The sequence below is a fragment of the Bos indicus genome, chromosome 18 (assembly GCF_029378745.1).
Source record: "Bos indicus isolate NIAB-ARS_2022 breed Sahiwal x Tharparkar chromosome 18, NIAB-ARS_B.indTharparkar_mat_pri_1.0, whole genome shotgun sequence".
Taxonomy (NCBI): Eukaryota; Metazoa; Chordata; class Mammalia; order Artiodactyla; family Bovidae; genus Bos; species Bos indicus.
Genome location: NC_091777.1, coordinates 60,316,786 through 60,329,255, shown reverse-complemented (window position 1 = coordinate 60,329,255; position 12,470 = coordinate 60,316,786). Strand labels below are relative to the sequence as shown.

The 12,470-nt window shown below is 40.6% G+C and overlaps 2 protein-coding genes across 2 annotated transcripts in view; both read left to right on the top strand.

Annotated features, from left to right (window-relative positions):
• LOC109571956 (zinc finger protein 665-like) overlaps positions 1 to 12,470 on the top strand; it is a 76,855-nt gene that overhangs the window by 5,544 nt on the left and 58,841 nt on the right. The window lies entirely within an intron of this gene.
• On the top strand, positions 565 to 4,113 carry LOC109571820 (zinc finger protein 665-like). Its single transcript, XM_019978339.2, has one exon. The coding sequence runs from the start codon at positions 1,113 to 1,115 to the stop codon at positions 2,484 to 2,486; it is 1,374 nt and encodes a 457-aa protein (XP_019833898.2). The 5' UTR covers positions 565 to 1,112; the 3' UTR covers positions 2,487 to 4,113.

The window sequence follows — 12,470 nt, the reverse complement described above, 5'->3', positions numbered from 1 at the left end:
GTTGCTCAGTCCTGTCTGACTCTTTGTGATCTGTTTGCTCAGTTGCTCAGTCCTGTCTGACTCTTTGTGATCTCATGGACTGTTGGCCACCAAGCTTTCCTATCCATGGAATTTTTTTTCAGGCAAGAATAGTGCACTGGGTTGTGATTTCCTCTTCCAGGGGATCTTTCCTACCCAGGGATTGTATCCCACTATGCCGTGTCTTTTGCATTGGCAGGCAGCTTGTTTACCAGTGAGTCACCTCTCTAGTCCTGTATGTTCTTTACCATTTAAATATGTATAAGTATACATAAAGTGTGTACAATATACCATTAGTTTCTCCTCAATTATGAGACAGCAGTGTGTTTAGTACAAAGTAGGATGATCTTTGAGGTCATGGTGGGAAAATATGTTTTGTTTGTCAACTGACATGAGTTTGCATAAAATGAATGTTTTCTGATTGTGTTTGAAACTAAACTACCCTAAAATTAATTTGAATTACTTCACTCTTTTTTAAAGAGTTCTATTCATTTATTGTTCTATAGTTTTAAGATCATCATTGTGAAGATTCATAATTCTGTTCAGGATGGATATGACTTTTGGTATAATATCATGTGTTCAACAGGAAATTATTTATTTATGAATTGTAACTAATAGAATACCTGTGGTTCTTTATGTCTTGTAGATATGTCTCATATACATATGATGAAGAAATTACAGGTAAAAGCAAACAGTAGTAAAGGGGAAATTTTTTAAGAATGATGTTTGGAAGAGCTGAAAGCCTTGAAAGCAAAGATTTTCGCCTCAGGAAGATCCAGGAAAATATACATGACTTTGACTGTATGTGGACAGATGATGAAAGAAATGACAAAGGAATCTCTACATCCCATAACAAAAACCTCATTGATGGAAGAGATCATCATAGTAGAAGTGATGCAGGAAATAGACCTTTTGAAAGGCACAGATCAAGCTTTCAGGATGGATTGCAGATGGTACAATCTGAAGGGATAATTTTTGAATGTAGTCAAGTTGTGACAGATGTCAGCGCCTCAGGTTTACCATCTCAGAGAACTCGTAATGTCTGCAAAGGCTTTTCTCATAAAGATGAGAATGCTGTTATGCATCCTTGAGAAATGTTACCAGACCATGAAACAAAAAACAAAAGACCTTACAAATGTAATGAATGTGATATAACCTTTCTTCAGGACTCAGAAATCACTGGACATCAAAGAATCCATACAGGAGGGAAACCATATAAATGCGACATGTGTGGCAAGGCTTTTAATCAAACTACAAAACTTGCAGTTCATTGGAGAATTCATACTGGAGAGAAACCATGTAAATGTGATGTATGTGACAAGGCTTTTATTCAAATTGGAAACCTTGCAGTTCATCGTTATATTCACACTGGAGAGAAACCATATAAATGTGATGTGTGTGGTCACTGCTTTAAACAAAGTACACACCTTGAAAATCATCAGAGAACTCATACCGGAGTGAAACCATATAAATGTGATGTTTCTGGAAAAGCCTTTAGTGTAAATGCAAGCCATGCAGTTCATCAGAGACTTCATACTGGAAAGAAACCATATAAATGTGATGTATGTGGCAAGACTTTCATTCAAACTTCAAACCTTGCAATTCACGAGAAAATTCATACTGGAGAGAAACCATATAAATGTGATGTATGTGGCAAGGCCTTTAATCAAGCTGAAAAATTTGTAATTTATTGGAGAGTTCATACTGGAGAGAAACCATATAAATGTGATGTATGTGGCAAGGCCTTTAATCAAGCTGAAAAATTTGTAATTTATTGGAGAGTTCATACTGGAGAGAAACCATATAAATGTGATGTATGTAGCCTATGCTTTACTCAAAACTCACAGCTTGCAGTTCATCAGCAAACTCATATGGGAGAGAAGCCATACAAATGTGATGTATGTGGCAAAGGCTTTAGTGAAACTTCAAGCCTTGCAGTTCATCGGAAAATTCATGCTGGAGAGAAACTATATAAATGTGATGTATGTTGCAAGGCCTTCAATCAGACTGCAAAACTTGGACTTCATCAGAGAATTCATACTGGAGAGAAACCTTATAAATGTGATGTGTGTGGCAAGGCGTTCAGTCATACTGGAAACCTTGCTGTTCATCGGAGAGCTCATACTGGAGAGAAACCATATAAATGTGATGTATGTGGCAAGGCTTTTAGTCAAACTGCAAGCCTTGTAGTTCATCAGAGAATTCATACTGGAGAGAAACCATATAATTGTGCTATATGTGGCAAGGCTTTCAGTATAAGTTCAAGCCTTGCTGTTCATCAGAGAGTTCATACTGGAGAGAAACCACATAAATGTGATGTATGTGGCAAGGCCTTTAGTAGAACTACAAGCCTTGCAGTTCATCAGAGAATTCATACTGGAGAGAAGCCATATAAATGTGATGTATGTGGCAATGCCTTTAAACCTTGCAGTTCCTCAGAGAGCTCATACTGGAGAGAAACCATATAAAGGTGACGTGTGTGGCAAGGCCTTTAGTAGAACTACAAGCCTTGCACTTCATCAGAGAATTCATACTGGAGAGAAGCCATACAAATGCAATGTATGTGACAAGGCATTTAGTCATACTGGAAACCTAACTGTTCATCAGAGACTTTATACTGGAGTGAAACCATATAAATGTGATCTGTATGGCAAGACTTTCAGAGTAACTTCACACTTTGCTGTTCATTTGAGAGCACATACTGGAGAGAAGCAACATAAATGTGATTTATGTGGCAAGGGCTTTAATGAAGCTGCAAAGCTTGCAGTTCATCGGAGATTCCATACGGGAGAGAAACCATATAACTGTGATGTATGTAGCAGAGCCTTTAGTCAAACTGCAAACCTTGCAGTTCATCGGAGAATTCATACTGGAGAGAAATCATATAAATGTTATGTATGTGGCAAAGGCTTTAGTGAAACTTCAAGCCTTGCAGTTCATCGGAAAATTCATACTGGAGAGAAACTATATAAATGTCATGTATGTTGCAAGGCCTTTAATCAGACTGCAAAACTTGGACTTCATCAGAGAATTCATACTGGAGAGAAACCATATAAATGTGATATATGTGGCAAGGCGTTTGTTTGTACTGGAAACCTTGCTGTTCATCAGAGAGTTCATACTGGAGAGAAACCATATAATTGTGGTATATGTGGCTTTCAGTGTAAGGTCAAGCCTTGCTCTTCATCAGAGAATTCATACTGGAGAGAACTTTACAAATATAAAAATTGTGACAAACCATTTAGGCACAGTCATCCATAACTCATCATCAGGCAGTTCAGACAGGAGAGAAACCATATAAATATGATGTATATGGCCGGTGCTTTACTTGAAATGATGAACTTAGAAACCATTGGAGAATTCATACTAGAGAGAAACATTAGAAATGTGACAGTTGAAACATTTTAGTGCAAATGTCGTGAGTGTGACAAAGCCTTTAGTCAGTGTTCAGGCCTTATAATTCAGAGAATTCATACTGTATAGAAAACATACAAGTGAAATGAATGTGTCAGAGTTTCTAGTGCATATTCAGCATTAACTGCCCAGTAGGCAGTTCATACAGAAGAGAAATTATGTGCCTAACCCTGCCGTTGCAGATCATTGGCTTAAGTATTATATATTATGATGTAAACAAGTTTTTTTTTTTTTTATCATATAAGTATTTGAAGTTTTGTCATCATAAGCATGGAACAGAAACTTTTATAAAGAAGAATGCATTTCTCATTAAAAGTTTTTTTCTCTCATTAATAATCTTTAAAATTTATTTTTGGCTATGCTAGGTCTTCATTATGCTGGCTTCTTTCTCTTTTTGCAGCAGTAGGGCTATGAATTCTCCACATAAACTTGGTTGGGGTATGGTTGGAGACTGGCATTTTGATGCTTCTTTTGGTCAGTCCAGAGGACTCAATGCCTTTTTGTTTTTGGGGCTGTGCTGAGCCTATTTTTTGCTGTACGTGGGCTTTCTCTAGTTGCAGCAAGCAGAAGCGACTTTCTAGTTACTTGCGTTCAGGCTTCTCACTGCTGTAGCTACTCTTGTTGCAGAGCACAGGCTTTAGAGTACAGGCTCAGTACTTGTGTTGCATGGACTTAGTTGCTCCAACGCACATGGTATCCTCTCAGACCAGGGATCAAACCCGGGTCCTATGCATTGGCAGTTAGATTATTTACCACACCACCACCAGGGAATTTCTACTCCTGGTGGTGCAGGAGTAAGAGACGCGGGTTTGATCCCTGAGTTGGGAGGAGGGCGTGGCAACCTATCCATGGCAGAGGAGTCTGGTGGACTACAGTCCATAGGGTCCCAAACAGTCAGACATGACTGAAGAGACTTACTTCACAGGCACAGGGAAGGATTATTCATAGACTCTGAGGACCATCAGCTCCATAGCAATCTGTAGTGCCAAGACTTATTCTGGAGATGATACAGCTGCTATTTCTTGCTGCCAGTGCAGTGGGGTTCTCTCCATGTCTTTCCAAATCACGTGCATGTGCCACATACCTGAACAATACAAATAAACAGGAACTCTTGTGAATGGATGGTGGGAATGTAAATAGTACATGGGAAGCAGTATGGAGGTTCCTCAAATATTACAAATAAAACATGCATAGGACCTCACAGTCTCACTTCTGATTATATATCCAAAGGAAGCAGAATCAGTATATTTTAAAGAACGTTTATTTATTTGACTGCAGTGGGTCTTAGTTGTGGATCATGGGATCTTCATTGCATCACACAGGACGTTTAATCATGGCATGGGGGCTCTGGAGTATGCAGCCTTTGTCTTTGCAGTGCCTGGGCTTAGTTGCTCCGCCTCCTGGGGGATCTTAAGTCCCCATACTATTTCTGAGGCTCCAGAAGCAAAAGCAGGGGTGTGCCCTGCTTTTACGAAGGATTGAACACAAATTCTCTTTGTTGCAAGGCAGATTCTTAACCTGGAATTCCTGTGACCACCAGAATGTCCTGTGAAAAATCAGTGATTTGAACGAGTTACCTGCATTTGTATAACCAATATTTCTTTATCCACAACAATCATTTGTAGAAATAACCTAAATGTTTGTTGACAGATAAGTCAATTATAAAAACGTGTGTGTGACAGGCTTCCCAGGTAGTACTATTGATAAAGAACCACCTGCCCCTACAGGAGACATAAGAGATGAAGGTTTGATCCCTGGGTTGGGACGATGCCCTGAAGGAGGGCATGCCAATCCATTCCAGTATTCTTGCTTGGAGAATCCCGTGGACAGAGGACCCTGGTGGGCTAAGGTCCATAGTGTCACAAAAAGTAGGACACGACTGAAGTGTCTGAGCACACAGCACATGAGACAGACTGGGACCTGAGGCCCTTTACTGCAGGGCTTGCTCCTGGACAAATGTCTCCTTGGGCATCAGAACACAAAGACACTGTAAGGGACCAAAGAAAATGTAGTCACCCACATGTGCAGTTGGAGCAATTCTGAACAATAAGAAATTAAAAGGCCACAGACCAGCTGCTATTTCTGAGGTTCCAGAAGCAAAAGCAGGGATGTGACCACCCCACCCCATTTAGGGGACCGGCCTACCTCCCACTCCCACCTGTTGGAAAACAGCAAGGGAAACCTACTTTTTCTTGCTCTTACTGCGGCAGGAACCCCAATAAAGCCCTGCCTGAATTTGTTCTCTGGTCTGTTAATTATTTCTATTAATTAAAGACCCCAAGGTTCCAGGTAAGTTATGTACACACACGCATATATATATATATATATATATATAGACATATAATTCAGCCATAAAAATGTAGATTTTTGTCACTTAAGACAACTTTGATGAATGTAGTGAACACTATTCTAAGTGAATTAAGACAGAGAAAAACATATGTGCTAGCTTACATGTGGAATAAGAGGAAGTGACAGTCGTACCAGACAGTAGGATGGTGGTTATCTGGAACTGGGACGTGGTGAAGATATATGGGAGATATTGGTCCAAAGGTAGAGACTTTCAGACGTAAAATGAGTATGTTCTAGGGAGCTCTGTGCAGCTTGCTGACTATAGGCAATCCTACTTTGTTACTACAGCTTGAAATTTGCCAAGAGAGGAAATCTTGCGTTCTCACCACACACACACACACACACACAAACATGGGAATTGGGAGTTGATGTGTGTTTTCAGTTGCTAAGTCGTGTGCAACTCTTTGGCAACCCAGTGGACTGTGGCCTGCCAGGCTCCTCTGTCCATGGGTTTTCCCAGGTAAGTATACTAGTATGGTTGCCATTTCCTTCTCTAGGAGATCTTTTTGAGGCGAGGATTGAACCAAAACTCCTGCACTGGTGCCGGGAGCCAGTGCGAGGAACTCTGCCTGTGGCAAAGGTCATGAGGAAGGAGGCTCTGCATACACAAAGGCGGAATTGAGCCTCAGGTGTCCCCCTGGAAATTTTCGAGCATCCAGCCCCAAAACTAGAGTCTGCCTACTATACTGCTTTGTGCTCTCACCTACACCTCTGACTTTACAGGGGGCTGTCCCCCACCACCTCTCTCTGGAAAAGAGTTAAATTATAGCTCCAGTTAATAAAGTTCCTGGGCGTGACAAGAGTGTTTTTGTTCACAACCGTAAGAGGCATGAGATGTTCTAAACTGTCTAAATACAGATTCCTTTGAGCAGTTAAAAGATTGATTAGAAATTGTATTGGTGAAGGTTTTTCACTTGTTGGGCCAATGTTTGCTGCTAAGTTTCCATATCCCTTACCTACTGTGTCCCTGGCAGTATATTGATTAATATAATTGGTGTATAGGAATGTAAGTAGTAGCTTTAATATTTGTAACCTTGGACCCTTGAGTTAATTCTTTTTCTTGTCATAGCCCACCACACCTTTGCCCTATAGGAATGCAACTTTATCTAATGCTTTTGGAGGGTGGCGCCTGACTAATCACCTTTAGAGAAAAATAAGTCTTCTGCAGAAAGGGTCTTAAAATGTTAACAGGCCTCTGGGCCAGAAGATGATGTAAATCACCTAAACTTTTGTATATGATAAGCTTGCAGGAAGAAAGCCTGGCTTACTGCTGACTCTACCCCTTCCCCTATTATCCTCTATGCATAACTTAAGGTATAAAAACTACTTTGGAAAATAAAGTGCAGGCCTTGTTCACCGAAACTTGGTCTCCCCATGTCGTTCTTTCTCTCACCTTCTGGCTGAATTTTCATCTGGGGCGTGGAGGCTCGTCAAGCCTACTCACTATGCCTGGGCTTCTAAGATCTGACCGGGGAGGACTTAGTGTCTCCTCTCCTTCGGGAGAATGGGAGGATGCCTGCAGCCTACGTAGGTGAAGTAAATTCCTTGCTTTGGAATTTTATTAGCTTTTCACATAAACCAAGTTATTCAGCTTCTTTTCTCCACTGAATTTCCTCACTGAACTATCCTTATTTAACCACTCTATATCTTTAATTCTATCGTATCCTGATCGCTGAAGCTGTCTCCCCTTTGAAACCTCTAACTCCACCGGGGCTGGACCCCGGTACACTGGCAGGCAAATTGTTTGCTACTTAGCCACCACAGAAGCCCATTTTGATGACTGGATTGTGATAAATATTTCACAGTGTGCATATGTCATATCATCACATTGTGCATATTATATGTACATATACCCTTTTCATTAGTCAATTCAATCTCAATAAAACTGGAAAAGTGGGGAGTATGCAGGGCTTGATTTCTTGAGTGGTGCTCATCCAGGCTATAAATTACGGCAGTGAGGCATTTTGCAAATACCTTTGTACCCTGATTAGAGATTTCCCTTCAGAAAGTCTGGGTGGGGCTGATTACCAGGGATTTTTTTTAAAGGGGCCCCAGTGCATCTAGCCTTGAGCATCAGGACTTTTGAGTCCTTCACTCCTGAAGGCTGAGGTGCTCGACTCTGCATGAGGATGGACTACGGCCTGGTCTATGACCTCAAGGGAACTACTGGGTCAGCTGAGGTCCTCAGTGCTGTTGTGTGTGTGTGACCTCATCTGGAGGGAAGTATGGTTGAAGAAAGTATGTGAAAACTCGTTTTTATCAGTGTGGGTGTTTACTGTCCTGAGTCCCTCCTATGACAGTGGGCAGTAGAGGACTGTCTGTTCCACATGGTGAGGTCTTCCCTGAGTGTGTGGTTGGGGCACAGGAAGGTAATGTGTTAGTTGTAAGCATTAAACAACATCTTTTCAACTAGCATGACAGATCTCTAAAGACTCATGATACCAGAGGGAAAAGCTCAAAAGATGAGGAAGAAGAAAGAAAAGTCAGGGATGGGTTTTTCTCAGGTAAAGTCATATTATGAATTTATTCTCAGTCTGTTCTTATTGAAATGCCCTTCTCTGTGCTAACTAATCATTCTGACGCTGAAGTATCCTACCTGACACCTTTCTATTCACATTCACCTGGGACCTTCTCTTAGCGCTTGTCATCTCCTCTTAGATCCCGTCTCCCCATGAACCAGTGACCTGCACCTTGTGAGGAGGCTCCCCTGGGCACTGTCCTAGGCATGACTTCACACGCATGGTTTGGAGCTGTGGTCTCAGTGCTGTTGGGCAGCAGGGATTGCTGAGGGCCCATCTGGATGCACTGTCTGCACTCTGTCAACCAGGGTAAAGAAACTGTATCTGGAAGTCAGTTATTAACATGCCCAGTACCTGAAAAATCTGGAAAAGCAACCAAACGGGAAATCAGTTCTGACTTTTTATAGTATCTTTAAAACTATATGAGGACCTCCTTCAATTTCCTAGTGTTTGGGAATGGAATGGAAAGTTCAGAAAGAGATCTCAGGACTAGATGGTGTTTCATATCATTGTCTGTTGCATCTTTTTTCTTCATTTTCAGTTTCTTTCTTTCTTTCTTTTTTTAAATTATTTCCATTTTAAAAAGTTCTTTCCATTGTCTATTTAAACCATGAAACCAAGTTTACTAATACTTTTTGCCTTTTCTTCTTGGTTGCAAGTTGCATCTTGCAGCAGGATATTGGTTCCTGAGGAGGAATTGAACCTAAAACCCCTATAGTGGAAATGCAAGGTCTTAACCACTGGACCACCAGGGAAGTCCCAACTTTACTAATTTTGATTCATTATTTATTTTGGAAACCATATTTAATGTAGAAATTAGAGACCAAGAATTTGCTCCAAATAGCTTTCCATGGATTTATCAGAATATTATTTCTACTGAAATGATCCTTACCTCTTTTTCCTCTTCTCCTTTTGTGTGAAAATAAAAACTCTGCTCAGGGCCTATTGGTGAAATGTATTTTCATTTCAGGGACAGTTGACCTTCAAGGATGTGGCCATCAAATTAACTCCTGAGGAATGGGAATGACTGAACCCTGTTCAGAGGGCCTTGTACAGGGATGTGATGTTGGAGACCCTCAGAAATGTGCTCTCTGTGGGTAAGGATAACTTGCCTCTGAAGTTTGGGATCTGCCCTGGGGGTGTGTCTCTGCATTTTCTCTCTATGCCTCTTGGTAGCCCGTTTTTCGTGACTGACGTCAAAGCCCTGTTGACTCAGACATGAAAAGCTTCATGATTGGCATTATGAATTTAAACTTGTCCTTTCTTCAGGTGATCTGCCCACTACATGATACACAAGGAGTTTTTCCAGAGCTTAAGTATTTATAAAGCTGATTTCAACCTTTTGCAATATCCAATTTCCTATTTTCTACCCCTATGGTCTTGGTTTAGTAGCTCTTTAAAAGTAATAGATATTTTCATATTGTACTATTCCTTACGTATTCAGAAGGAGGCAGAGGCGAAATGAATTTGTGAAGTATTTTTCTTTCCATCTTTAATGCTTTAATCAATATTCACACCTTGGAATTCATCAGAGAGTTCATGCTGGAAAGAAACCCTATAAATATGATGTATGTTGCAAGGCCTTTAGTCCAAATGCCAAGCTTAAGTTCATCAGAGAATTCATACTGGAGAGAAACTATATAAATGTGATATATGTGGCAAGGCCTGTAGTCAGACTGCAAGCCTTCTAGTTCATCGGAGAATTCATACTGTAGTGAAACCGTATAAACGTGATGTTTGTGGCCAGTGCTTTACTCAAAACGCGAGCCTTGGAATTCTTCAGAGAATTCATACTAAAGAGAAAACTTACAAGTGTAATGAGTGTGACCAAGATTTCAATGCACATTCAGCTCTAACCAAGCATCAAGCAGTTCATACAGAAAAGAAATCATATAAATGTAATTTATGTGGCAAAGACTTCTGTTACAGGTTTATCTTATGGTTCATTGGAGAATTCATACTGGAGAGAAACCATATAAATGTGATGTGTGTATCTGGTGCTTTATTCAAAATGCACATCTTGGAATTCATCTGGGAATTCATGCTGGAGAGAAACCATATAAATGTGAGGTATGTGGCAAAGCCTTTAGTCAAAATGCACACCTCACAGTTCATCAGAGAGTTCATACTGGAGAGAAACCATATAAATGTGATATTTGTGGCTGGTGCTTTACTCAAAATGCAAACCTTGGAAGTCATCAGAGAATTAATACTGGAGAGAAACCTTACAAATGTAACATGTGTGACAAAGACTTTAGTCAGATTTCTGGCCTTCTAATTCATCAGAGAACTTATACTAGAGAGAAATCATACAAATATAATTAGTGTGGCAAAGCTTTCATTGCACATTAGGCAAAACCACATAAATGTAATTTATATGTCAAAGCCTTCAGTCACAGGAATCATTTTGCAGATAATCAGTGAAAGAAAACTGCACAAATAACGGTGGGTATGGCAAAGCTTTGGATTCTGAGTTCAGAACTAACTAACCATCATGTAATGAATTCTGTGATCTTACCCATGTAGTGATTGTGGCAAGTGTTTTAGAAGACATTCAAACCTTACACATCGTGAAAACAAATCATACTGAAAAGAAGCCATACATTTAGAGTGCAGTAGATCTAAAGGGGACCATAAGGTAACCTGTACATGACAGAAAGAATGTAAATGTAATATATGTGACCAGTGCTTCAATACAAGTCTCATTAGTCACATCATCAGGGAATTCATAATGCAGAGAAATCAAACGTAATGAGTGGGGCAAATGCATCAGGTAGCATTCAGGCCTCAGAGAAGGCAATGGCACCCCACTCCAGTACTCTTGCCTGGAAAATCCCATGGATGGAGGAGCCTGGTAGGCTGAAGTCCATGGGGTCGCTAAGAGTCGGATACGACTGAGCGACTTCACTTTCACTTTTCACTTTCATGCATTGGAGAAGGAAATGGCAACCCACTCCAGTGTTCTTGCCTGGAGAATCCCAGGGACGGGGGAGCCTGGTGGGCTGCCGTCTATGGGGTCGCACAGAGTCGGACACGACTGAAGCGACGCAGCAGTAGCAGCAGCATTCAGGCCTAAAAAGACATCAGGTGATCCATAGGCAAGAGACCTTAGAAATGTAATCATTGCTGTGAGGTTTTTGTCAGGTGTTTCCATTTAGGCTTCATGAGAAAATTGATAGTATAATACATAGAAGCTATGTTGATGTAATGAGTGTGTCAAGGCTTTTAGACAACAGTCTGAATTTAAGATTCAGTAATGGAGTAGCTATCATGGTCAACAAAAGAGTCCAAAATGCAGTACTTGGATGCAATCTCAAAAACGACAGAATGATCTCTGTTCGTTTCCAAGGCAAACCATTCAATATCACAGTAATCCAAGTCTATGCCCCAACCAGTAATGCTGAAGAAGCTGAAGTTGAACAGTTCTATGAAGACCTACAAGACCTTTTAGAACTAACACCCAAAAAAGATGTCCTTTTCATTATAGGGGACTGGAATGCAAACGTAGGAAGTCAAGAAACACCTGGAGTAACAGGCAAATTTGGCCTTGGAATACGGAATGAAGCAGGACACAGGCTAATAGAGTTTTGCCAAGAGAACGCACTCGTCATAAAAAACACCCTCTTCCAACAACACAAGAGAAGACTCTACACATGGACATCACCAGATGGTCAACACTGAAATCAGATTGATTATATTCTTTGCATCCAAAGATGCAGAAGCTCTATACAGTCCACAAAAACAAGACTGGGAGCTGACTGTGGCTCAGATCACGAGTTCCTTATTGCCAAATTCAGACAAATTGAAGAAAGTAGGGAAAACCACTAGACCATTCAGGTATGACCTAAATCAAATCCCTTATGAGTATACAGTGGAAGTGAGAAATAGATTTAAGGGACTAGATCTGATAGAGTGCCTGATGAACTATGGATGGAGGTTCGCGACATTGTACAGGAGACAGGGATCAAGACCATCCCCATAGAAAAGAAATGCAAAAAAGCAAAATGGCTGTCTGAGGAGGCCTTACAAATAGCTGTGAAAAGAAGAGAAGCAAAAAGCAAAGGAGAAAACGAAAGATATAAGCATCTGAATGCAGAGTTCCAAAGAATAACAAGGAGAGATAAGAAACCCTCCTTTAGCGACCAATGCAAAGAAATAGAAGAAAACAAC